The 27351-nt window shown below is 42.9% G+C and overlaps 1 protein-coding gene across 1 annotated transcript in view; it reads left to right on the top strand.

The window, feature by feature from the left end:
• LOC120916769 (mucin-2-like) overlaps nt 1-27351 on the top strand; it is a 198160-nt gene that overhangs the window by 107938 nt on the left and 62871 nt on the right. The window contains exons 31-34 of the mRNA XM_040327709.1: nt 2268-2642; nt 7632-8246; nt 21866-23374; nt 27127-27186. Of these exons, the coding sequence (XP_040183643.1) occupies nt 2268-2642; nt 7632-8246; nt 21866-23374; nt 27127-27186 (2559 nt within the window). The remainder of the gene's footprint in view (nt 1-2267; nt 2643-7631; nt 8247-21865; nt 23375-27126; nt 27187-27351) is intronic.

Below are 27351 nucleotides of genomic sequence, written 5' to 3'. Positions count from 1 at the left end.
CCAGTCCGCCCCCCCCCCTAAAAAAAAATCCATACCAGACCCTTATTCGAGCATGCAGCCTGGCTGGTCAGGAAAAGAGGGGGTTGGCGAGTCAGCACCCCCCCCCCTGAACCATACCAGGCCACAAAACATAGGGGTGCCCCAAAGCACCTTGTCCCCATGTTTATTGCTACAAATGCCTCTTCTCGACAACCCTGGGCTGTGGTTGTTGGGGTCTGCAGGTGGGGGGCTTATTGGAATCTGGAAGAATAAAATGGTGATCATTGCATTATTTTGTGTCACATGGTATTTGCACATTTTTTTTTCACATAACATGTCTCATTTTAAAATTGCGCACGTTCGTGGAAAGGCAAAATAAAACGGTACATAAAAATCTCCATAGGCGACGCTTTCAAAAATTTAACAGGTTACTTGTTTAGTTAGGCCCCTTTCACACGTGTGTACCATATGTCTGCTTTTTCATCCAACCGTTTGCGGATGAAAAAGGGACATACATTGGTCCCTATGAGATTGCCGTTGTCAGCGGATGAACACCCGCTGACACCCGATCTCGTCCGCCTCCGCAATGATCCGATTCTGCAGACCCTATTTACTGATCCGCCCCGTGTGAAAGGGGCCTTACAGACGAGGTCTAGCACTGTAATTATATTTTCTGCCCTAACATTCGCAATGATACCTCACATGTGTGGCACGTACACCGTTTACATATGCGTGCACAACTTATGTATGTGTTTGCTTCTGCACGCGAGCACGGGGGATGGGGGCGCTTTAATTGTTTTTTATTTATTTTATTTTTTTGCACTGTATTGTGCTCTAGAAGGATCCATAACACAATGGCTCCGTGATACCCAATCATTGCCTGGCTATCCAAACACCAGATGGATCCTACAATTCTCTGGTAGGCCAGACTGACCATACAAATCCCAATACCCAGTACCAACCTACAGTTGAGAAGTAATCTATTCATTCAGCTTTAAGCTAAAGTTTAGCTAAAATAAATCCTACAACTTTAGACAAATAACTTGCCTGTAATAAAGTGTTCCCCACATTTACAGCTTTGGGTCTTCAGGCAGAATAGCAGTAACAGCAGTAAAGATTACTTGACTGGGACACGTTCTCTCCTTCCTCCTCCTCTATTGAGAAAAGTTATTTCATTGATTACCAGGCTTGTAACAAAATCTGTGAATGGGGGAGGGTATACTGTGACTAATCAGACCTCCCTCCATTCACAGATCATGTTACAGGCAGTGTTGTCAATGAAAGAACTTTTCTCCATGGGAGGATGAGAGAAAACAAGGAGCATGTCCCTTTTAGGCCTCGTACACACGACCGGTTTCCTCGGCAGAATCCATCAAGAAACTTGGTGGGAGAGCTTTTTTGCCGAGGAAAGCGGTCATGTGTACATTTTTCATCGAGGAAACTGTCGAGGAACTCGACGAGCAAAAAAGAGAGCAAGTTCTCTTTTTCCTCGATGGGAGTCTCAATTTGCTAGTCGAGTTCCTCGTCGGGCTGGTTTCCGACGAGAAACTCGAGCGTGTGTATGCTTAGAAACCCGCGCTTGCTCAGAATAAAGTATGAGACGGGAGTAAAAGTAGCATTTGTAATGGAGATAACACATTTTTCAAGCTGTAACAGACTGAAAAGTGCAAATCGTCTCTTAACAAACTTTTACTTAAAACGCAAACACATGAGATTAGCAAAAACAGCCCCCAGTGGAGATTTCTCCTGGATCTGGATGCCCACACACCATGACCTTGTATAATTAGGGTGTGGCTAAAGTTGTAGGGAATATTTGATCTAACTTAAGTCTTAAATGTGTTACCATTCCTCACAAATAAAGCTAACCCTTGAAAGTACAACAAGTTACTGCAGGGCACTGTGAGGAACCTAAAACTGGATCTTAGAAATGTCAGAGGCATGCCATTACCTTATCCCACAATGCAAACCAGGTCTCAGTAACCTTTTTAGAAGCAGCCCATATTACACTGTTTTATGCTGATGGGACACACTTTAACGCTGAAATTCTGAAAAGTCAATACAGTATTTCCACAATGAGAATTCCTTGCAGAAACACTATGGGAAGGCATCAATTAACAGCCCATTGTGTAAGTCTTGCTGTCAAAATTTGCAATAATTTGTAACAGATTTGTTTCAAATATGTTGATTTCCCCAGCACCCCTATATAATGTTTTATTATTACAGGATATATCATCAATTTTCTTTGTATTTTAATGATGCATGTCTTTATATATTTTTTTTTCTTGAAGTTCCGATCTGTAAAAAGTGTGGGTGGTCACGCTGGTTTGATGTCAGTTCCCCTGCATTAGAACCAAATGGAGGGGATTTCGAGACCTATGTTAACATTCGAAATGCTGGTTATGATGTTTGTGAAAAGCCAGAACAGATTGCTTGCAGATCAATCCGATCCCCAAATTCATCACTGGAAAGCAATGGGCAGTATGTGACCTGTAATGTCTCCAGTGGTCTCATTTGTCAAAATAATGACCAGACGGGAGACCTACATCTCTGCTTTGATTATGAGATCAGCGTCTACTGCTGTCAAGTAGAAGATGACTGCATATCTACACCAGAGACTACGCCTATTACAACATCCCTGAGTGCCTCTCCTAGTCCTAGCACAAGTAAGGAAGTGAATAGATAGATTGTGTTTGAAATGTTTAACACTGCTACAAACAATCACTCATTTGGGGTTGATTTATTCAGTAGAATATGTAATGGGCTAAAACTATAGGGATAGGTTCAGATTGCACACCCACATGTGTGAGTAAACACATGTGAGCTTTTATTTTAATGCGTGATTGCAATTGAGGTGATTGTACGCTAATCTAATGTTCAGTGAGTATAGTGATGTCCTAGATTGCTATGTACATTGAACTTATTAAATACCCTTCTGCAAACAGAAACTTTTATAAAAATAAAAATTGTTCTTTGGGGGTGGAGCTCGAACTGGACTGACTTATTCGATCACTGCTTATGGATGTGAGGAAATATGGGAAGGTGGGAAGCATTTTCTTCATGAGGCTAGTGCCCAGATTGAGAAAAGAGTGGGGACCTGTTGAGGCCTGGGCTGCTGACTCGGGATACGGCCAAAAGATCGATTCCGCACATAATCGAGAAAAATTTATGTAAAGGAGTACCTGGTGTTCAGTGCATGTAGGTTTGAAAAAGGTTTTATTTGGAGTAGCAACGATAAAATATTTTATCGTTGCTACTCCAAATAAAATGGTTATTCCAAAAAGTTGTTTAAAAAAAAATGACATCTTTTTACAATTTCTTATAGCTATAGCTATGCGCGCTTGATTCAGATTATTTCTATATGGCATGTGCATGCAAATTTGTTCTCAGAACTTAGACCCCAAATCACATGACAAGGCTTGACGTGTGTACATTTGGACAATGAAGCATACATTTTATAGCAAACCACCATCGGTGATTGTACCGGGAGGGCCGTGGGACCCAGAAGCTCTTACAAAGATTGAGCCAGGAAATAAGGGACATATGTTGGATTGTTTTAACATGGGTCTGTAATTCATAGAATGTCTGGAAGAACTATTTACAGGTTGTTGATTCTGAACCCAACAGGTCAATTCAATGTGGGAACATAGACTGTTAAGGTTTTACAATGTAGTCTGCTACTGTGATGTAAATTAACCTTAGGATGGCTCCTAAAGACCTTTCATTGTGTTATGCTAATTGACATTGTATTGTGTGAATTTCTATTGATGATAGATGTGTGTTGTGAGTTAGCACAGTCTAAAGGTCAGATGTCTGACTTACTGTATGTCTACTAAAGGCATGTGTATTGTATAGCAGGTGAGAGAAGCCGGAGTCATGATGTCTGATTATGTCAGAGCTGGTGCCAGAAAGTCTGACTAAAATATGTTTATTGGAGGCTCTTTAGTAACCATTGTATGATGTTGTGGGTGGAGTGTGTCATTGTCCATTTGATTACTGCAAGTACTCTTTTTGGTGTATATAAGAGCCTGCCTTCTCAATAAAGATTGTATATTCCTGTTGAACCAGAGAACAGAGCTGTGTCTCGTTTCTGGAGGGAAATCTGTATGGGTCGGGTCGCCGGATTGTGAAGTGTCGATAAGCTGTCTTGGGTTTGGAATGGAATATCGTAAACGGCGTTAACCCCTGTCCCATTTGGGGTTCCGTTACAGTAATATATTCTAAAAATAAACAATGTACTTGATTATTTGTGCACAGCTAGGATGAATGATAAATTCCATGGTCAAGAGTTGATTAATCCATGGTGGCATTGATGCATGATTGTATCTGTGTAAATAATAGTTAATTAGAGCTATTATCTCTTTCTTGACTGCTCCTGTCCAAGGTAATCAATACCTGGAGCAGTTTTGGCTACAACTTCTACAGCAATAGTGCTTGGGAAACTTCTACTTCCCAAACTCCTCCTGGACCAAATGGACAAGGAAGTGCAGGACAAAGCAACAGTGTCTCTGCAAAGGGAAACTTCCAACCCATACTCACTTTACTTGTGCTCCCGTTGGGACTGGCCATTCCTGACACTAATAAGCCAGTAAGTGAACTTGGGCCAACTGAACTGAATGATCAGTTACTGTAGCTTAGGTCCAAACCCAGATGTACCATACTTTAATGCAAGTGATGGAGACCCAAGCAACGGTTCAAGAACAAGGGGCTCGTCAAGGGGAGTCAAAACTTTCACAGGGGCGAGAAAAGAGATGTTACAAGTGTGGAGAAGGTGGACAATTTCAAGCTGAGTATCCCAAGACTGGCATCAGCCCTCAATTACTAACGGAAGTTTTGAAACCCTTACATAAGGTACGCTTCCCAAAGCCAGCAGGAAACTTCAGGGGACCTCAGTGAAAGGCCTAGTTGAGGGTCCCGGAGAAAAAATCAAAGGTAAAGAAAATATCTATGAAGAAAAAGTTCCCTGTTGCCCCTTCCCCTTCTTTACCAAGGAAAACAAGAGAAACAAAAACCTCAGGGAAAGAAAGACAGGGGCAAGAAATCAATACACACCTTACTGAGCGAGTAGTTAGACCAACTCCCCTGTTTTCAAAGAGGTTGATTATAGCACAAGCTATAGATTCACCCATTGGGAACCTGCTAAAAAACCTATTGGGGCCATCCCCTATAGTCTTGATACAAGTAGAGGGCATCTACACTCAAGCCCTTCTAGATACTGTAGCCCAGGTGACGTTGCTGTACAACAAGACTTTTATCACAAGTACCTGAAGCATATCTCTTTGTGCAAACTGGAGGAATTAGAGATTAGGGGCATAGGGACCCAGAAGTGCCCTTACGATGGATCCATACCCATCAAGAAAACTTTTGATACTGCCATGGCTGGAAAACCAGAGACCTTTGACACATTGGCTGTTGTCTGTCCCCGACCCCCAGGGGCAAGCCAAAATTCCTTGTTAATAGGCACCAACACAAATCTTGTGTGGAGGCTACTCACTCCACTGGCCCTGGAAGGTGGTACAGTAGGGAAGATCCATCCTCAACTGTGAGAAGTTTTTCAACGAGTGTTGGAAGAATAGAAGAAGGCCCCGAAGAAGGGGTAGGAAGACTGTGGCAGCTGGATAACCACAAAATGTTTGAAGGCCACTGTCATGGGACCAGCCGGGTCCGTATGTGGTGATGGAAGATGATCCAACAGAGGAGGAAGTTGAAATAAAATTGATCCCAGAGATCATGCCCACTAGGGCCTTGATGAGAAGCGGGGGGGTTCCTGTCAGTGTGAGGAACGTCACTAGTTACCCAATCAGCCTAAACCCCCGGATGGTGATTGGGAAAGTGAGTGCTGCCACTCCAGTGACGGGGAGGAACTAGTCCAGGGAAATGGAAGAGAGACTACCGTCCGCTGCCCAAATCTGCCCTCCTGTTGGGAGGGGCTGAAGCTGTCATTAGAGAAGTGTCAGTTCTACCAGACTTCAGTCACGTATCTGATGTATGTAGTATCAGCTGAGGAAATAGATGCAGACCCTCAGAAGTTGGATGCTGTTACTTCCTGGACTTGCCCAAACACTGTCACTGAGTTGAGGTCATTTTTGGGCTTTTGCTCCTACTATAGAAGATTTGTGAAGAGCTTCTCACAGATTGCTCTACCGCTAACAAGGGAAGCGACCTGAACTATCCTGTACACAAATTGGAGTTCTTGGCCCTCAAGTGGGCCGTGGAAGATAAGCTACGTAATTATCTGTACGGGGCTACCTTTCTGGCGAAGACTGATAACAATCCCTTGACTTATCTACTGTCCACAGCCAAGCTGGATGCCACTGGACATCGGTGGTTGGCCACTCTGTCTGAATTCCAGTTCAGTTTGAAATACCGACCAGGAGTGGGAAATCGAGACACTGATGCTCTTTCCTGAAGTCTTCACCTCACCAACACCTCTGGCCAGAAAATTTGAGTCCATCTACCCCTGGAAGCAGTACGGGCTGTGTGTCAAGGGATAGAGCATAAACACAGAGGGGCCATAGGGGCCGAAGCTGTAGGAGTCACCCCTGTGTGAGTACCCAGATATTACTGTAATTTGACCCAAGTGCACAGCCAAGAATTGCCTCAGTTGACAAAAGAGGGGACTTGAAGGGACATGTGAAGGGACCAACGTGAGGATCCATTGGGGAGTCTTATGAGGAAATTGTTATCTGACTGTTGAGTAGTCCCATTGAGGGAGCAAACTACTACCACAGAATTGACAACTACTTCAGAAGTAACAACTCCTACAAGTCCATTTATTTCAACAACACTTACACCTACACCATCAACCACCACAGTAAATGAGACTGCAGCTAAGACTACATCTGATACAAACCATCATTTGCAATTTTTTAATAGCAGTGCTAAAATAAAGGAGAGAAATTTAAAATGTTGTCTTTACATCATATTTTTGTTTGTGTGCACATAATAGGACGTTAGTGTGATGTGTATTTCATAAAACCTTGCAGTTACTTTACTTTAAGCTTTCTCTTGCCATGTTTATGATATAAAGGTGTGTATCTATAAGTTGCAGTATATACACTCCACAGGAATAAGGACCAGTAGGGGAATGCTGGAGCTGGTGTACTCCATGGTCCCTTCTTGAAATGTCCTGCAGGTCAGAGGAACAATGGTGCTTCTTATCGCTGTTATTTACCCTTAGAATAGGGATATGCAATTAGCGGACCTCCAGCTGTTGCAGAACTACAAGTCCCATGAGGCATAGCAAGACTCTGACAGCCACAAGCATGACACCCAAAGGCATAGGCATGATGGGAATTGTAGTTTTGCAACATCTGGAGGTCTGCTAATTACATATCCCTGCCTTAGAATGTATGTGCATTCCACATTCATATTTTAACCACTTGCCAACCAGCTCACGCCGATATACATAGACAGAATGGCTCTGCTATGAATGATTTTTCTTGCCAAAAAGTGTATTTACTGAGATAATAGATAATATTCCAGTCTATGTTTATGGCATCCTAGACAAAGTCAGCAACACCTTTCAGTTTGGTAAAAATCCTTCTGGTCAGCTGAATATGTTCCACATCAATTTAGGGAAAAATGGCATTATTTCCAAAATGTAGTTATGCAAAGACACCTTTGTAATAATGGAATCATGATTTGTGTTTCAGCATCTTCCTGTGCTCCTGTCTGCTTGTGGTCATGGTGGTTTGATGTGAGTTATCCTAATTCTAATCCAGATGGGGGGGATTTTGAGACCTATAAGGACATCAGGAAAGCTGGATATCAAGTTTGTGAGCGACCACAAAACATTTCCTGCAGATCAACGGAGAGACCGGATACACCACTGAAAGAGCTGGGACAGAACGTGACCTGTGATGTCTCCTATGGGCTTGTGTGTTACAAAAACCATCCTGTTTTTCCATGTTTAAACTTTGAAATTCAAGTCTACTGTTGTCAGCAACCAGCAAATTGTGTAGAGCCTACAATTTCCACAACTCCATTTACTTCAACAACACTTACAACTACTCCATCAACCACCACAGTAATGGAGACTACAACTAGCACAGAATTGACAACTACTTCAGAAGTAACAACTTCCACAACTCCATTTACTTCAACAATACTTACAACTACGCCATCAACCACCACAGCAACTGAGACTACAACTAGCACAGAATTGACAACTACTTCAGAAATAACAACTCCATTTACTTCAACAACACTTACAACTACGCCATTAACCACCACAGTGACTCAGACGACAACTCTGACTTCATCTACAAGTAAGTGCAGTGTTTGCTATTTGTTAATAGAAGTGTTGAGAAAACTAAAAGCCATTAAAAAGTTTATCATTGCAATGTATTTTTGTAACTGTGTGTAGAAGGAATTTAGTTTGGCGTGTATTTACTAAACTCTTCGGCCCCATACTCACGACCAAACATGTTTGCTGAAACTGGCCCGCGGACCAGTTTCAGCATACATGTTTGGTCGTGTGTAGTTACGAGCGTACAGAATTTCACCGTACATTTGCCCGCCGGGCCGTTTTCCAGCAGACATTTATTTCCAAACTTGTTTTAAAACCGTCCGCTCAAATCCTGTCCGAACGTACATGTTTGGTGGTGAGTACACAAAACCAACGTACAAAAACCCCGCGCATGCTCAGACTAAATGAGGCCACGGGAGCGCTCGTTCAGGTAAAACTCACGTTTCTTTGGGATATGGCACATTCGTCAATAGAAAGATTAATTCTAGCAATAGAACACTGAAGCAAAACACACAATAACCAATGCTTGATGCCGTCGTTTTATTCATTCTTCTCTTGCTATAACTAATCAGTTATTTAGCTCATGTTATTTCAACTGAGTTGTTCCATACTGAAAAGTGACATTTGTTAGCTGTGATGTAGTAAGATTTTTGCAAACTTTTATTGGCCCGACGTATCATATTTTTAGTGGTCCTCCACATTTCAAATTTTTTGCTTTTAATGTTTAATGGTTATCTTTCCCACTTTCTTTAGGTGTTTATAGTTATGTCACCATTTAGAATATTTTAATAGGAAATATTTTTGATTTAGCTTTTGTTTGTATATTTAACATGATTTTGTTGAAGGTTGTTTAAATTGTCTACCATGTTGGCACACCAAATGACCCCCCCCCCCCCCCCACATGAGTTAGTGAATATTTTAGATTAATCATTTTATTTGTTTGTAATGTTTGATGCCTAAAATAATACCCACAGTATTACAAACAATAGGCAAGTTTTTCAAATCAACAAAAAGGCTTTTATTTGAGCAAATTATAAAAAGGATCAAAAACAGAATGGCAGCACTTGAACAGCTAGCAACATACATGCAAACTTGCATTTGAAACATGGTGAAGGATAAACTAGCCAACCTCAGGAAGCACACTAAATAAAATCTGAAGCAGCAGCACATAACCAAAGGAACCCAAGCTGTGGTAGTCCAAACAAGATGCCATTTGTGGGGGATCAAATGGAAGGCAGGGCATCAACGTCTCCTCTTCCTTGAAACCTTCCTTCCAGGCTGCCTTCCAGCGGGTCTTCCCTGGGCCCTTGCAGGTGGGGATGATGTGGCAGCAGGAGAATGGTGTTCAGCAAGCCGGGCCGGGTCACATAGCCCAGTGTCTGGGGTCAGCAGCTCCCTCTGCATCCACCAAAGGGCCTGGTTGATCACGCCCTTTGCCAGTTGCCTCTGCTCCTCCGTGCCTTGATTCAGGTCATGTGCCACGGAGGCACTGTAGGCCTCAGTGGGGTTGAGGGGGGCCCTCATGATGGCACTCGCCTCCCTAATCATTTGGAGGCTGGCTTCCTCCACTGCCCCCAATTTCTTCTTACGGCCTGGTGGCCTAATATAAAGGGGAGGAGCCTGGCTGGTGGTGCTTGTCCTGGGGAGCTGCTGAACGCCACTGGGCCCGGCCTCCTCCTGGCTGCCACTGACCCCTGCGGCCTGGCTGTCAGTGAGGAGAGGATCTGCCACCTCCTGGCTGGTCTCTTCTTCCTGTGTAAAAAAAAGGGACATGTTGTAATATATTTAGGAATATACTCACTCACATTTTCATGCTTGAATCTTATTTTTTGCCTTGAATTTAAACTTGAAAACAGACTCACCCTCTGACCCCTGCAGTTGTCATCCCTGACACCTATTTGTTTGCCCACGATTTTAGATTTTTACTTCCCAGCTTGTATTTTATTAACCAATATCAAGTCAAGAATCAAACAATAATTAATATTATTACATAAATAGTTATGAAACTACTATACCTCATCATCGTAGAGGCGCAGATCTGCCTCTCTGTCAGCCAGGCCCTCTTCATCTGACTCTGCAGGGCTGTGGTGATCTTGGGAAGTCCCGCTGGGAGGTAGCGTGGAGGAAAGGTTGGGATTCAGACTCGACATTGATGGCCTGCCTTCCAGTTGATCCCGCAAAAATGACATCTGGTTGTAATACCACAGCTTGGGTTCCTTTGGTGGTCTTGCTGCTGCTCCAGATCTTAGCTGTTTTTGGTGAGCTTTGTACGCTCTCCTATATGTGCCCCTGAGGTTGGCAAGTTTATCCTTCACCATGTTGGCACTGCATTCTGGCACCCATGTCCTCATGTATGCTGCTAGCTGTTCAAGTGCTGCCGCTCGTACGTCCTTATTGTGGTAATGGTCCTGCTTTGAATCCCACAGGATGGGCATTTCCCGAAATTTATCCAGCAAATGCTGGATAATGTCTTGGCTCTGCAGGAGATCCATTGTGAAATAAATTTTTTTTTTTTTTTATTCTAGATTGAAAAAATGAAAAGAAACCAAAAACACAATTAAAAAAAGCCTCAGCATTTACATTGATAGAATATGTTGTTAAAAAAGTAGTACCTATATAGAAATACAAACACAGTGTCTCTTGTTTAGAAAATGCTGGCCAGCTCTGCCCCATTGGTTGGTTTTAGCTAACATTTTTTTTTAACATGCCGCCCCTTTGGTTACATTGCAGGAAATAATATAATCTACAACCATACACAATTATTACAAATGACAGCATTCATCAAGGCACTATTGCATGTGTAGATATCCTGCCCCTCAGCATTGATTACATGAAAGAAACTTCCTAATGACCTCTGTCCAACCAACACAGAACAATACTTGGCCTGATCTGAATACACCCTACATAATTACTAATGAGTCACAGCATTTTTGATCTCTCTATTTTGTGATGTCTACAAAAGCATTTGGGTACGAAAATCACATTCTGGTATCCAAGAGACATAATAGCTTAATAAAACTGTGCAACCAACAGACCAAACCCCCATCCCATTGCTCTACATTTTAGAGCCCGCTGCTGATCCCATGTTTAAATTTCTTACCTGCCTCTCTCACAATCCTCGTTTCTTCCGCTCGCTGAATTAACACGTAACCTACGTAATCACGTCAAGCGCCTTTTATACACTCCGCGTATGTATGAAACGCCGCCCTCGTCACCTTTGCCATGCCCCTAATCAATTGAAAAAGTAAATGTGGCGTTAACTGTGTAGGTTCTGGAATCGCGCGAATATTCTCCGCGTAACCTACGTCAATACGTTGTTGGCATTCGCGACACTCCGCATATGCAATAATCCCCGCCCTCATCTCCGCCCCTGACGGGACATTTCCTCGTTTCCACGCCCCTAATCTCTGTGGGAAGGAAAGATGGCGATGTCACACGAGCGGGCACGGAGCTCTCATGGCGCAAGTGAAGGGACAGAGGCTGGACCGTCCCGATCCAGGCCTAAAAGATATAAAGCCACTAATATGGCGTTCGAAGAAATGGTGGAGTTGGTTTACATCATGAGGAGGAAGGATTATGATGGTGAATGTGGGCCCTACAAAACACCGAACCGTAGGAAGTCACACATAATGGACAAGGTGGCAAGGAGAATGAGGAGAATGTTTGGTGTCACCAGGTCAAAGGAGCAACTACGGAAGCGTTGGTCCGATTTAAAATTGAGGGAGCCACATCACATGAAGAAGATCCTCAAAATTCTGCGTAAAAGTAAGTCCATATTATTTAAGGGGGGGGGGAATGTCTGCAATAATGTGTTGACATGTATTTTTTCACATCTGCCTCCTTGGCCTGCTTTTACTTTTGAACATGTGTAGATACTGTATTGTGTTTATGTCAAATAACAACCTTAAACAAATTTGGTTAAATAGTAAACACGCGTAATATGACATTGTTTTGCAAAAATGTGACGTTACTCCAGGAACAACACACCTGGACATGGCTGACTGGCCCCAAACTTGGTTTTCCAACATTGTTGAATAGCAAAATCACAGAAATTAAATTGAGTGAATGTGACAGGCAAACAAGATTCATTCTCCAAAATGCAAATAAAGATGATGTTTTAACATCTTGAAAAGCAAAGCACCTGTGTCTCAAAAATCAAAGGATATTTATTTGGAGGGTCGACGAGAATTAATGTTTTGGGGGGACATCCATGTGTGTCACTTCTTTGCAAAAAAGGGGCAGGATCAGAGCTTGGCCTAGAACTACGCCAAAAATGGAGGATTGCTGAAAGAATAAACAACCAAAAATCATCATAAATGTATCGTCTATGCAATGTGTGCGATTTATGATATCCAATATCTGTGTGCTGATGAGTATCCCTTTTGTTTTTTATTATTTCTTATAGGGGAAAGAAGACGCCAGCAATTGGAGGAGGCAGAGAGGGCCAGACACCCGGAAAATCAAACACCTCCACATGTTGAGCAGGAGGAGGCTGGGGAAGGAAGAGAGGAGGATGTGGAAGGAGAAGAGGATGTGGAAGGAGAAGAGGATGTGGAAGGAGAAGAGGATGTGGAAGGAGAAGAGGATGTGGAAGGAGAAGAGGATGTGGAAGGAGAAGAGGAAGGAAGAAAGGAGGAAGGAAGAGAGGAGGAAGAAGTTATTTTGGACTTAGAATTTATATCAGATGAAGGGCAAGTGGCGGAAGAACAATTTGGCGAATTGCAAGAAGGTGGATTGATGGATGAAGGAGGAGTCGAAGATGATGGGGAGGTGGTGGAAGAAGGAGGAGTGATAGAAGATGATGGGGAGGTGGTGGAAGAAGGAGGAGTGATAGAAGATGAAGAAATTGGGGATGTGGAAATTATCAGGCCATCAGGTCAGTGTCACCCCTATATTAATAGGGCCAAACATATGCAGATAGGCTGGAAATTATTTACATATTTTGAATGCCAATTTGTTTCTTTTTAGGGGATCAAGATGGAGTAGCACATTTTTCACGTGCAAGTGCTTCTATCATTGTACAGCAACTAATGGAGTGCAGCACGGAAATGGACATTATGCAGGAAAGGATGCTAGTCATGGAGCAGAATGTGCGAAATGTCATTTCTGAGTGTAGCACGGAAATGGAGAACATGCGACAAAGGATGCTAGTCATCAACCAAAATTACAAAAATATCATGGACATGATGGGCCGTGTCAAAGACTGAACCACAGAAGCCCATCCCCCGCCCATCCCCCGCCCACAAAACCCTTTTTAATTTTTGTACTTTATAATACGCCAAAATTTCTAAATGCACACACAGTGTGCCAATATGTGCTATCTGCCATCACAGACTATCTATTGTCTGTGCTTTGTGGGTACAAACCCCTCCTCGATCCTCAACTAGTTGAGAGGAAGGGTTTGCTCCCACAAAACACAGACATTGATCACCCATGATGTCAGATAGCACATGTGGCCATTTGTCTGTTTAACCAATGACATTTGGCGAGTTTTCACTGAATGTGTGCATTTAGAAATTTTGGCGTGTTCCAGTGTGAAAGCACACCATCCATATGACTGACTGCTGTTCTTTTTTTAAATTTTTGTTTGGTGTTGATCTTTTTTGGTTTGTAAATGTTTCCAGTTTCAGATCACAAAACGAACAATAAATCTCACCTAAAGAAAGAAGTTAACTAATTTTAGAAAAAAACAAAAAAATTTTTGTGTTGTGTTAAAATCTTGTTTAAAAAATTAGACACAAACAAATGACAAGCCCAAAAATTCTTGCGTATAGTTTCAGTGAAATTATTGTTACATTGTGTTTCGATCATTATTATTGATAATCACTGTCAATAAAGACCAAAAAATAAATAATTAAAAGCCAATATTTTGTCTCCAGAATTTGCAGGAAATGTGTTCTGCCTAAAAATACACATTTCTTGTTAAAAAATGACTAAAATAAAAAAAATAAATGAGACATCAAAAGCAGAAAAAAGAGTGGCTTCTTATTTATAGACTGAATACCCAGTTTGTAGATGAGTGAATAATGTGCAAATGTGGTTAGTTAATACATCTGAGTAAGTAAATGTGGCACTAGAAGTGCACTATTTTTGGAGATAACCTGGAAGACAGAAAAATAGAGAAAAAGCAGTAATGACAAACAACTGTATAAAGTCCAATGGTCTAATTATTTATTAGTTGTGAGAATATTCCTTTCTTTTGGGGGCCGAATTAGAAAGAAATATGATCTGGAATAGCAATGGCCCCCCGACCCATGAAGTACTCAACATATTTGTCGCGTACCTCACGAGCAGATTGGGGGGCCAAGCCAGCGCGACCAGTGTCCAGGCCAGGAATGTTCTCTGAGGGTAGTCCTGCCTCAGAGCCCATGGGGGCTAGGTACGTCTGGGAGTGCCTGCGTAGAAAATTGTGCAAAATGCAGCAGGCAAATATAACGGTGTTCAATTTATATTCCGCCAAATGTATCGATGTCAGGAACAGGCGGAACCGGTTGCTGAGGATCCCAAAGGCATTCTCGACTACCCTCCGAGCCCTGGACAACCGAAAATTAAACACACTCCTCTCTGAGGTGAGGGTCCTCTGGGGAAAAGGCCGCATTAGGTGAGGTCCAAGGCCAAAAGCCTCGTCCGCTAGGAACACAAACGGAAGTCCTTCCACATTATCTTCATCTGGTGGCAATGCCAGACCACCAGTTTGGAGACGATCATAGAAATCAGTCCGTGCGAACACTCCCCCATCTGACATCCGGCCGTTCTTCCCCACGTCCACATAGAGAAACTCATACTGTGCCGACACCACCGCCATCAACACTATACTATGATAACCCTTGTAATTATAATAGTAGGACCCCGAGTGGGGTGGGGGCACAATGCGGACGTGTTTCCCATCTATTGCTCCACCGCAGTTAGGAAAATCCCACCGCTCGGCAAATTGGGAAGCCACAGACTGCCATTCCTGTGGTGTGGAGGGTAGCTGTGGGGACAAACAAAAAAAGAGATTTAGTACTTTGGCACATAAACATTGCAAACATAATCCTACAAGCATCCTTGTGCAACTTTACAATTTTTAAATAGCATTTGCAAATTTTGAAGGGAGAATTTCGGGGCACAAATATATAGGGCCACTTAATTAATAACAGACTCCACAGCCCTCTGATGGGGACAAAAACACTTTGAAGGGGGGGTGGGGGGTGTTTAAACTGTTTTTAGAAAACCAAAAAAATTAAAATAAAGTGGCATGGTGGGGGTTGGCCCGAAGATAGCATGCTGGACAGGTTAATATTGGGTAAGATCAAAATATGCAGGTAGGCCAAAATAAAAAGAACATGTAAAAGCTGATATCAACATGCATAGTGAGAAAAGGGAACGTTAGTTAAACACACAGCATATCTGGGAAATAAAATCAAAAGTTAGTTTGCCACATTATTAAAGACACATTGTGAGGTTAAAATGAGGAAACTTACCTTCATATACTCCTCGTGCATAACTTTAATGATGGCAGCACACGTGTCCGGTATGATGACCCCAAGCGCCTGCGGAGAGATGCCTGTCGAGAACTTGAGGTCCTGCAGGCTCCTCCCAGTCGCCAGGTACCGCAACGTGGCAATAAGCCTCTGCTCGGCCGTGATGGCTTGGCGCATCACAGTGTCCTGCCTCGTGATATAGGGGGACAGAAGATCCAGCAGACTGTTGAATACGGGGTCCGTCATGCGGAGAAAATTCCTATAGTCATTAGGATTATTCTCCTGGATTTCCCTAAGCAGAGGCATATGTGAGAACTGGTCACGCTGGCGCAACCAATTCTTGGTCCAGAAACGCCTCCGCCCCCTGTTTCTGGCCAAAGTACTGGAATAATGAACATATCCAGCAGCCATCCCATAAACAGCACCAACTCGCGAAAATTGACGCTGCTGCTCCATCATGGCTTCAAACCGGCCGGCTGGTCAGTCAAGAACACACTCCAACAGAAAGCACAATCAAATCCAGCGGTACCTGCAAAGAACGCACGACACACAGATACGAACGCACAGTACGAATCTGCTAAGCAGAACGAACTGCACGCCTGTACCCGAATGCCAACTACGTACCCACAAGCACACGCACTGAACGAGAAAATACTACCTGCTAAAGCCTGGAGACCGAGAAGCGCGAATCAGCTCTAACCAAACCTTCACTAACACGAGCAAAGCCGTAACTAGCAAAAGCGGAACAGAGGGCGTCGCCATTGACTTTGGCCTTTCCCTTTATAGTGACGTCAAACGTGGATTACGTGCACGCGTTCAGGTCCGCAGGGAAATATCGTCCGCTGGTGTGTACAAGCCAGCGGGCCAAATGAAAAAACAGCCTTGTACGCCGGAAACAGCCCGTCGGACATTTCGAACGGACATGTTTGCTCGTGAGTACTCGGCCTTCCAGTTACTTTAATCTTTCTCTTGCAATGGATATGCAATAAAGGTGTGTATCTCTAAGTTACAGCATATGCACTCCACAGTAGTAAGGACCAGTTTGGGGATGCTGGAGATGGTGTACTGGTACCTTCTTGAAAAGTCCTGCAAGTCACAGTAACAATGGAGCTTCTTATCACTTTAAATAAAATATTGCTTATGGCATTACTGTTTGCCGAACAGAAGCTGCCGTTATACGGCGGCAGGCTGGCTCTACTGCGCAAATTGTCGTAACTGTACGGTGGCTTGCACAGGCGTAATAGCGGCGGACTCTATGTCTGCTGATGCCCCACGATCAACTATTACAGAGAAAGAACGGGGAAATGCCTTGTTTACAAAGACAGGTGACATGACAGCAGGGCCAGATTAAGAACATCATGGGCCTGGTGCTGAGGATTTTGGTGGGGCCTTTTAGGCTGCATTCACACCTCCGCGACAAGTAACGCCGCGTACGCGGCGTATTTTGCCGCGAATAGTGTAACTTTTTTTTTACAAATCCTTCCTATTGCTTTGTATGGCCGAACGCCAATGCCGCCTGGAATGGGGTGTAATAAATAATAAATAAATGCGTGGGAATGACATGAACGCAGCCCAGCCAAGGCAAGTGACCAAAGGCACAGAACCCAGAAGGAAGACCGGGTGAAGATAGAAGTGTCCAGGCCCCGCCTGATTCATCGCAGCACTGGAGGGCTCAGTCTGAAAATGTAAGTGTACACTAATGTACTAATATGCTGTGCATACTTGTACGTTGTGGCATAACCTACCCCATGGCCTCTAAAAAGTAGTAATGTCAGGAAAGTTTACTACCGCTTTATTATCACAGGATCCCAGGAGCCTCTCATGGGGCCCCCTACTGACCCGGTGGACGGTGGCCCTTGGGCAGTGCCTAAGTGCACAGTTGCCAACATTTAAAAAATATTTTCAGGGCCACTTTTTTATATAAGTGCTATATTTAGAGTAGCTGAGATCCCCGATGCTCCTCTATACATCATAGTAGTAATCACAAAATTAAATGAGTACTAATAATGGGGCAGAACAAATATGAGAACTGAGATTTCCTTTAGTTGAACTAACAAAAGTGTGTCCATTCTAGAGCTGGTAACATTGAGGATATTCAGTATAATTTTAAAGAACTGTTTTTGTGGGTAAGCGACATAGGGGAGGAGTATGGATGGTATATAAGTGGGAAGTATGTGCAGGTGAGGGAGAGGAATGTGGAGGGTCTAACAGTGGGCACTATGTACAGGAGAGGAGTACAAAGGATACGGAAAAAAGCACTATGTACAGGAGAGGAGTGTGAAGGGTATGACAATGGGCAGTATGTACAGGAAGAGTGAGGGGGTATGACAGAGGGTAGTACGTACCAGAGAGAAGTGTGGAGGGTATGATGGGGCAGTATGTACAGGAGAGTAGTGTGGAGGGTATGACAGTGGGCAGTATGTACAGGAGAGGAATGTAGACGGTATGATAGTGGGCTCTATGTATAGGAGAGGAGTGTGGAGGGTATGACAGTGAACACTATGTATAGGAGAGGAGTGTGGAGGGTATGACAGTGAACACTATGTATAGGAGAGGAGTGTGGAGGGTATGACAGTGGTCACTATGTATAGGAGAGGAGTGTGGAGGGTATGACAGTGAGCAGTATGTACAGGATTGGAAGGATATTTAGGGACTGAGTAGTGGTTAAGCGGGTCATACATGGATTGAAATTACGCCAATTATGCAGAGACCAGCCATAGTCAATCTATGTATGGGCTAGCTGGTTTTACACAAGTCAATCTATTAATCAACTTGAGTACAACCAGCCTGTTTTTTTTTCTTAAAGCAATCAGTGCTGCCAGCTAAAGTTAGCAACACTGATCATTGTACGCACTGGAAGAACACAATAACACTGCAGGAGTGATTCCCCCATCCACAGGTCAGCAGGTGAGAGGGTGTGTGGGGACAGGCTGGGAAGAGATACTAGTCAGTGGCTGGGTAGGCACTGGTAGTATCAGAGCCAGATACACACAGGTTACGATCGTTAGAGCGAGAACAATAATTCTAGTACTAGACCTCCTCTGTAACTCTAAACATGTAACCTAAAAAAATGTAAAGCATCGCTTAGGATACCAAAAAAAATTGTGCTAACTTAACTAACTAACTGTTTTTTTAATGAATGAAACATTTTTTTCCAAAAAAACATGTTTGAAAAATTGCTGCGCAAATATCGTGCTAGAGCTGCACAATTAATCGTTAAAAAAATTGTGATCTCGATTCAACCCCCCTGACGATCTTCAATGCAGAGTTTGCTGATTCTTTCATATAACAAGTGGAGAGACTTTCAGCTGTCAAAAGAAAATATCTGGGCAGTCTGCCAAGTTTTTAACAGGAAACATTGTAACTGACACTTCCTTCTTAGATCAAAGGGATACACTTCTGTGTGTAAAGAAAAAATCTGGGCAGTCTGCGAAGTTTGTAAACAAAATGAAACATTGTAACTAACTAACATTGTAACTAAATTTAACCACTTAAAGTCCAACACTTGTTTCTTAAGTTAGAAAGCAATATTATTTGCTAGAAAATTACTTGGAACTGCCAAACATTATATATATTTTAGCAGAGACTCTAGGGAATACAATGGCAATTGCTGCAATATGTTATGTCACACTGCATTTGCCCACTTCAATGAATAATAAAAACCATAAAAACAAAACAGTGAAGTTAGCCCATTTTTTTTTTTTTTTTTTTTTTTATGTGAAAGATGATGTTACGCCGCAACAATCGTGAGAGAATCGTGATCTATCTTCTAAGCAAAAAAATTGCAATTCTCATTTTAGCCAGAATCGTGCAGCTCTGTACCCTGCAACATAAAAAGTGCAAAGACCACCATAGAGTAATTTTCTAGCAAAAAACAAATGATGATTTTTACATGTAGTAGAGAAGTGTCAGAATTGGCCTGGGTGGCAAGGGGTTAATTACCATGAGTAATATACAAATAATTATTATAAAGGCAGCACAGTGGTGCAGTGAGTAGCACTTTCGCCTAGCAGCAAAAGGGTCGCTGGTTCGAATCCCGACCACGACACCATCTGCCTGGAGTTTGCATGTTCTCCCTGTGCATGCGTGGGTTTCCTCCGGGTACTCCGGTTTCCTCCCACACTCCAAAGACATGCTGGTAGGTAAATTGGATCTTGTCCAAATTGGCCCCGTATATATATGTATATCTGTGTGTATGACTGTGTGTCCCAAGCGTGTCACGATCCTACGGGGTAAAATGACCACACCAGCCAAGCAGACTCTGGCTGGAAAAAGCGCCCAGAGGCGATTCAGTTCGCATGAGTTGCGCTATACAAGTCATTCATTCATTCATTCATTCATAAGCACTGTGATCCTATCAGTCTGCTGTAGTGTGTCAGCTTGTATTTATATTGGCCGCTCTGAATGTAGCTTCTGACAGGCTGTGCAAGCAGGCCCGTATCTCCGGAACCATAAATGATAGCCGTCCCATATTTTAACCAGTTGTGGGGTAGCTCTTCCCATGCCTACCCCCAAATGTAGGGTTTCTGTGACCTCTGGTCATCGAGCTAAAACCCCCCAAATTCGATCTTAGAAAAAATACAATCTTAAAAAAATTTTTTTTTTTTTTTTTTTTTTTTTGGCAAATGGGCCTATCTTGAGAAAGGGGCCTGGAGCTGCAGCTCCATCAGCCCCATTGTTAATCCGGCCCTGCATGACAGGGATCTACTGTTCCCAGTGATTGGGAACAGTGATTTCTGTCATGTTCCAGTAAGCCCTCTCCCTGCAGTTAGAACACACATAGGGAACACATTTAACCCCTTGATCGCCCCCTAGTGTTTGTCCCCTTCCCTGCCAGTGACATTTACACAGTAATCAGTGGACATCTGTGATAATTTTCATGTTTTTATTTAGGTTACCTTCTTTGAAATAAAGAAATATGTTGTTTTCAGATCGCTCAATTTCACATTCACATACTCCAAGTAAAAGGGTCAGAGCAGTGACTCGCCCTCTTCCACCTACACCATTCACACAGTATGAATTTCAGTAATAGAGAGATCACAGTTGATATAGTTATATACATAGTTAATGGTAGACCAGGGCTGGTGCAAAGATTTTTGACACCCTAGGTGAAACGTCATTTTGCAGACCCCCATGGCCCCACCCCTGACTCCACCCTCTTTTCCCTGCCGATGTATACCCCACCTTTTTAATGAAGCGCCAATTAAATGCAGCTCACCAGTACCCATCAAATGCAGCCTCACCAACGACCATCAAATGCAGCCTCACCAGTGCCCATCAAATGCAGCCTCACCAGTGCCCATCAAATGCAGCCTACCAGCGGCCATCAGTGAATGTTTGCTTGCTTCCATCCATTTGGGAGTTGGGACACAGTCCTTCCTTTGCGGCTGCACCTCTGACACTATGTGCGAATGGAGTGGCGGCTGCCTGCTGATTCTGAGACTTTGTTTCTTGCTGCAGAGAAAAGAGAGTAGGAACACCAGGGCGGCTGCCCAGTTTGCCTAGTGGTAGCACCGTCCCTGTGGTAGATCTAAGGGTTTCTTCACACAACTGATGACCTCTGTGTGCCATCCAAGATCGTGTTCTGCTGGCACAGGGGGTGTCAATGGTGTCATGGCAGGAAGAGAGATGAAGTTACACTGCACCTATTCAGGATGTAGGCTTGTCCACCTCTCAAATGGGGGAGATTTACTAAAACTGGTGCACTCAGAATTTGGTGCAGCTGTGTATGGTAGCCAATCAGCTTCTAACTTCAGCTTATTCAATTAAGCTTTGCCAAGAATACCTTTAAGTTGATTGGTTTCTAAGCAGAGCTTCACCCGATTTTGCACCATGCAGTTTTAGTAAATACCCCCAGTGTCTGTTCTGTTTAAACAATGTTGATTTTACTATAAAGGATGTCTTTATAATAACGACCATCTTCACAATTCCATAGTAATGTAATACATTATGAATGATTTTTCTTGCCAAAAAGTGTATTTACTGAGGTAATAGATAATAGTCCAGTCCATGTTTATGGCATCCTAGAAAAAGTCAGCAACACCTTTCAGTTTGGTAAAAATCCTTCTGGTCAGCTGAATATGTTCCGGATTGATTCATTGAAAAAGGCATTATTTCCAAAATGTAATTATGCAAAGACACCTTTGTAATAATGGAATCATGATCTGTGTTTCAGCATCTTCCTGTGCTCCTGTCTGCTTGTGGTCACCATGGTTTGATGTGAGTTATCCTAATTCTAATCCAGATGGGGGGGATTTTGAGACTTATAAGGACATCAGTAAAGCTGGATATCAAGTTTGTGAGCGACCACAAAACATTTCCTGCAGATCAACGGAGAGACCGGATACACCACTGAAAGATCTGGGACAGAACGTGACCTGTGATGTCTCCTATGGGCTTGTGTGTTACAAAAACCATCCTGTTTTTCCATGTTTAAACTTTGAAATTCAAGTCTACTGTTGTCAGCAACCAGCAAATTGTGTAGAGCCTCCAATTTCCACAACTCCATTTACTTCAACAACACTTACAACTACGCCATCAACCACCACAGTAATGGAGACTACAACTAGCACAGAATTGACAACTACTTCAGAATTAACAACTCCATTTACTTCAACAACACTTACAACTACGCCATCAACCACTACAGTAACTGAGACTACAACTAGCACAGAATTGACAACTACTTCAGAAGTAACAACTTCCACAACTCCATTTCCTTCAACAACACTTACAACTATGCCATCAACCACCACAGTAATGGAGACTACAACTAGCACAGAATTGACAACTACTTCAGAAGTAACAACTCCATTTACTTCAACAACACTTACAACTACGTCATTAACCACCACAGTACCGGAGACTACAACTAGCACAGAATTGACAACTACTTCAGAAGTAACAACTCCATTTACTTCAACAATACTTACAACTACTCCATCAACCACCACAGTAACTGAGACTACAACTAGCACAGAATTGACAACTACTTCAGAAGTAACAACTCCATTTACTTCAACAACACTTACAACTATGCCATCAACCACTACAGTAACTGAGACTACAACTAGCACAGAATTGACAACTACTTCAGAAGTAACAACTCCATTTACTTCAACAACACTTACAACTATGCCATCAACCACTACAGTAACTGAGACTACAACTAGCACAGAATTGACAACTACTTCAGAAGTAACAACTCCATTTACTTCAACAACACTTACAACTACGCCATTAACCACCACAGTACCGGAGACTACAACTAGCACAGAATTGACAACTACTTCAGAAGTAACAACTCCATTTACTTCAACAACACTTACAACTATGCCATCAACCACTACAGTAACTGAGACTACAACTAGCACAGAATTGACAACTACTTCAGAAGTAACAACTCCATTTACTTCAACAACACTTACAACTACGCCATCAACCACCACAGTAACTGAGACTACAACTAGCACAGAATTGACAACTACTTCAGAAGTAACAACTCCATTTACTTCAACAACACTTACAACTACGCCATTAACCACCACAGTACCGGAGACTACAACTAGCACAGAATTGACAACTACTTCAGAAGTAACAACTCCATTTACGACAACAATACTTACAACTACGCCATCAACCACCACAGTAACCCAGACAACAACTCTGACTTCATCTACAGCAAGTAAGTGCAGTGTTTGCTATTTGTTAATAGAAGTGTTGAGAAAATAAAAAGCCATTGAAAAGTTTGTCTTTAAAATGTATTTCTGCAACTGTGTGTAGCAGGATGATAATTTGGTGTGTATTTACTAAAGTCTTCCAGTTACTTAACGTTTTTCTCGCCTATGGCATTTCTTGAAATAGACCACAAAAAAGATTTGTGGCTAGCTTAGCCCAATTTTAATAGCTTAAAGTGCTATTAAACTTAGAACACTGCTTTAATAAAGGTTGCTCCGAATGCATGAGCACCGTCCCCTTTTTCGTTTTTTACACTTCAGGATAAAAGGAGGAAAAAAAACAGTTATCAGATTGCTTTGTATTCAATATACATTTTTTTTAAGCACATTTCAAAGACCTTTATATTATTGCCATTTCCTGTCGGGGAGATTTTTTACAACTGGAGCACTCCGAATCTGGTGCAGCTGTGCATGGTGGTCATCAGTTTATTCTGTAAAAGTGTTTGTAAACCCTTATCGAGGAAGTGACTGGCCTTAGGTGATACACAGAGATGAAACACATCCTCCTACCTACATAAGTTGTACATGTCTAACTGCAGTCTTCTTTTCTCTACATCCATTCAAAGTGTTGAATTTTTAAAGCTGTCTGAGAGTTCCGAAAAAAGTGGGCCAATGGCTAAAATTACACTCTGCAGAGCTCAGGGAGGAGAGTCCTGAACGCTGATTGGAAAAAAGAGTTCACAGGAACAGAGCTGTTTAATCTGCTGGAGGTCCCCCCCTGTCACCATTTTATTCTTGGTGTCAGGAAAACTTGTCAGAAGTGATTCTTGCTGACACTCGATAAAAAAAACGAAGTGGCAGACACTAATGGCGCGTATACAGGATCGGATTTTTCGACAATAAATGTTCAATGGGAGTTTGTTGTCAGAAATTCTGACCGTGTGTAGGCCCCATCGGACATTTGCTGTCAGAATTTCCAACAACAAAAATTTGAGGGCTGGTTCTCAAATTTTCCGTCAACAAAATCCGTTCTCGTAAATTCCGAGCATGTGTAGACAATGCTGACGCACAAAATTCCACGCATGCTCGGAATCAAGTACGAGATGGACGCGCACGGTCTGGTAAAACTAGCGTTCGTAATGGAGATAACATATTCGTCACGCTGCAAATTTTTTAATCTTTTAATGCAGCGCATTCTCTTCTTTATAATGCTAGAAGAATGAAGTTATTTTGCTGCTGATATTCACACAGATACGAACCCACAAGCACAAACTGAAGATCAGTAGCAGACTGAAAATCACGAAGGCTGAAAAGCCAACTCACCAAACTTCTACTAACACAAGGTTAGCAGAAGGAGCCCAAAGGTTGGCGCGCTTGGTATTGAACTTCCCTTTTATACAGTAGTGTCGTTGTACGTGTTGTGCGTGACCGCATTCTTGGCGATCGGAATTTGTGTTACCGTGTGTATGCAAGACAAGTTTGAGACAACATCCGTCGGAAAAAATCCACGGTTTTGTTGTCGGAATATCTGATCATGTGTACGCGGAATTATTGTGCTGGATTGAGACAATTACACACTATAGAGGGATATGCTTTGTTCAATTTCATGTCTGAGGTTAACCATTTTAAGATTTGACAGTGAGACCTTGAAGCTGATTTGTTTCCATGCAGAGCTGCACCAGATTTAGCATGTTCCAATGTCAGTAAATCTACTACTATTGGGGGTTAAGGGTAGGCACAGCTTATTTTGACGTCAGTGACTGCATGCAGTGTGAATATCTCCTAAACTGCACTTTGAAGGTCTGGCTTACCGTGCCGGAACTTCAGAGCTTATTGTGGGAACAGAGGGCTCCTTCATTCCAAGGTGAGTATTTCATAATTTGCTAGTATGTGATGTCCATTAGCACATTATGCCTTTGTCTTGCAGGGTTTTTTTGTTCTCTTGGTTTACAACCGCTTTAAAAGTTAACTTTGTCTTTCAAAACGAGGACATGGGCAGAAGGTCTGCTGTGTAAAGGGGTCCAGAGGTGCAGGGTGCTGTGTGAAGGGGTCCAGAAGTGCAGGGTGCTGTGTAAAGGGATCCAGAGGTGCAAGGTGCTGTGTAATGTAAAGGGGTCCAGAGGTGCAGGGTACTGTGTAAAGGGGTCCAGAGGTGAAAGGGTGCTGTGTAATGTAAAGGGGTCCAGAGGTGCAGGGGGCTGTGTAATGTAAATGGGTCCAGAGGTGCAGAGGTCTGTGTATTGTAAAGGGGTCCAGAGGGCTGTGGAATGTAAAGGGGTCCAGAGGTGCAGGGTGCTGTGTAAAGGGGTCCAGAAGTGCAGGGTGATGTGCAAAGGGGTCCAGAAGTGCAGGGTGCTGTGTAAAGGGGTCCGGAAGTGCAGGGTTCTATGTGAAGGGGTCCAGAGGGGCAGGGTGCTGTGTAATGTAAAGGGGTCCAGAGGTGCAGGGTGCTGTTTAAAGGACTTCAGGGGTGCAGGGTGCTGTGTAAAGAGGTCCAGAGGTGCATAGTTCTATGTAAAGGGGTCTAGAAGTGCATTGTGCTGTGTGAAGGGGTCCAGAGGTGCAGGGTGCTGTGTGAAGGGGTCCAGAGGTGCAGGGTGATGTGTAATGTAAAGAGGTCCAGAGGTGCAGGGGGATGTGTAATGTAAAGAGGTCCATAGGTGCAAGGTGCTGTGTAATGTAAAGAGGTCTAGAGGTTCAGGAGGCTGTGTAATATAAAGGGGTCCAGAGGTGCAGGGTGCTGTGTAAAGGGGTCCAGAGGTGCAGGGTGTTGTGTAATGTAAAGGGGTACAGAGGTGTAGTTGTGGAGAGGGGTAGACAGAAGTGGCAAAGAGATATTGGGGGATGCAGAGGTATGCAGGGGGCACAGTGGGGTGTTTTTACATTTTAACATGGGGGGGTGCCAGATATGGGGTTTAACCCGGGTGCCAAATGCTCTAGATACGCCCCTGTAGGAAAGGTCCACCTGATATGTATATGGTGGCCACACATCTTCCGGAACAAGCTGGGATAGGTGAGGGAAGAGATTTTACTATGCTAAATGGGGTGAGGTACTACCAACATAAAACTATGAGTTCCTGAGTGCTCATATAGAGCATTTTGAAGCATTTTCCCACATCAACCCATTTCTCTGCAGGAGGTATAGTACATATTTTTATTTTCAATTTCAAGCATTTATTCATACTTGTATAGGATAACATGGAGGTGTATACAGAGAAGATAGGGCTTTGGGCATGTGGTTTATGCAAACATTTACATTTTAATGACCTGGAGTGTAGATCTCCCTTGAATGCGGGATAAAATCTATGTTTTATTTTTTTAACATCAAAACATTTTTTTGAAAAATATATTGAGGGGAATTTACTAGGACTTGGAGCAGGAAGAATCCAAAGCTGTGCATGGCAACCATTTAATTCTAGCTTTCTGTCAAAGCTTAAGCCTTGGCTCACACTGCCATGACTTGTCAAAGTCGCATGACACGTCGCGCCCCATTAACTGCAATGGAACCATTCGAATCTGTGCCTCTCAAGTTGCTCTGACTTAGAAAAAGGTTCCGGCACTACATTTGGTGCGACTTCAACACAACTTGCATTGACTTGCGAAAGTTGTGTGACTTTGAAGCCGCGGCAGTGTGAACAAAGGCTAACTGGACAAGCTGAAGTTAGAAGCTGATTGATTACTAGGCACACCTGCTCCAGGGTCTTCTACCCCACTGTATTTTCTTGTTAATAATGATATAATATCTTATTTATTCATACAGTGGAGCATGTTGTAATTATCACACCAACAACGACAACCCGATCACCAGGACACCAGAAAGGTAATTTTCAGAATGATTTGAGATAAAAGGAAAATTATCTACTTTTACTACACTTTAATAGCATTGAGAACATAAGGAAATATTTATTGAAGGATCATTCATATAGCTAACAGAATTAGTAGCGCGTTGTATTATTTTAGCCACCGATTAATGCAGGTTTGGAGT

Source organism: Rana temporaria, chromosome 11 (assembly GCF_905171775.1).
Source record: "Rana temporaria chromosome 11, aRanTem1.1, whole genome shotgun sequence".
Lineage (NCBI taxonomy): Eukaryota > Metazoa > Chordata > Amphibia > Anura > Ranidae > Rana > Rana temporaria.
The sequence above is the reverse complement of the archived record's forward strand: the minus strand, read 5'-3'. Positions and strand labels throughout refer to the sequence as shown.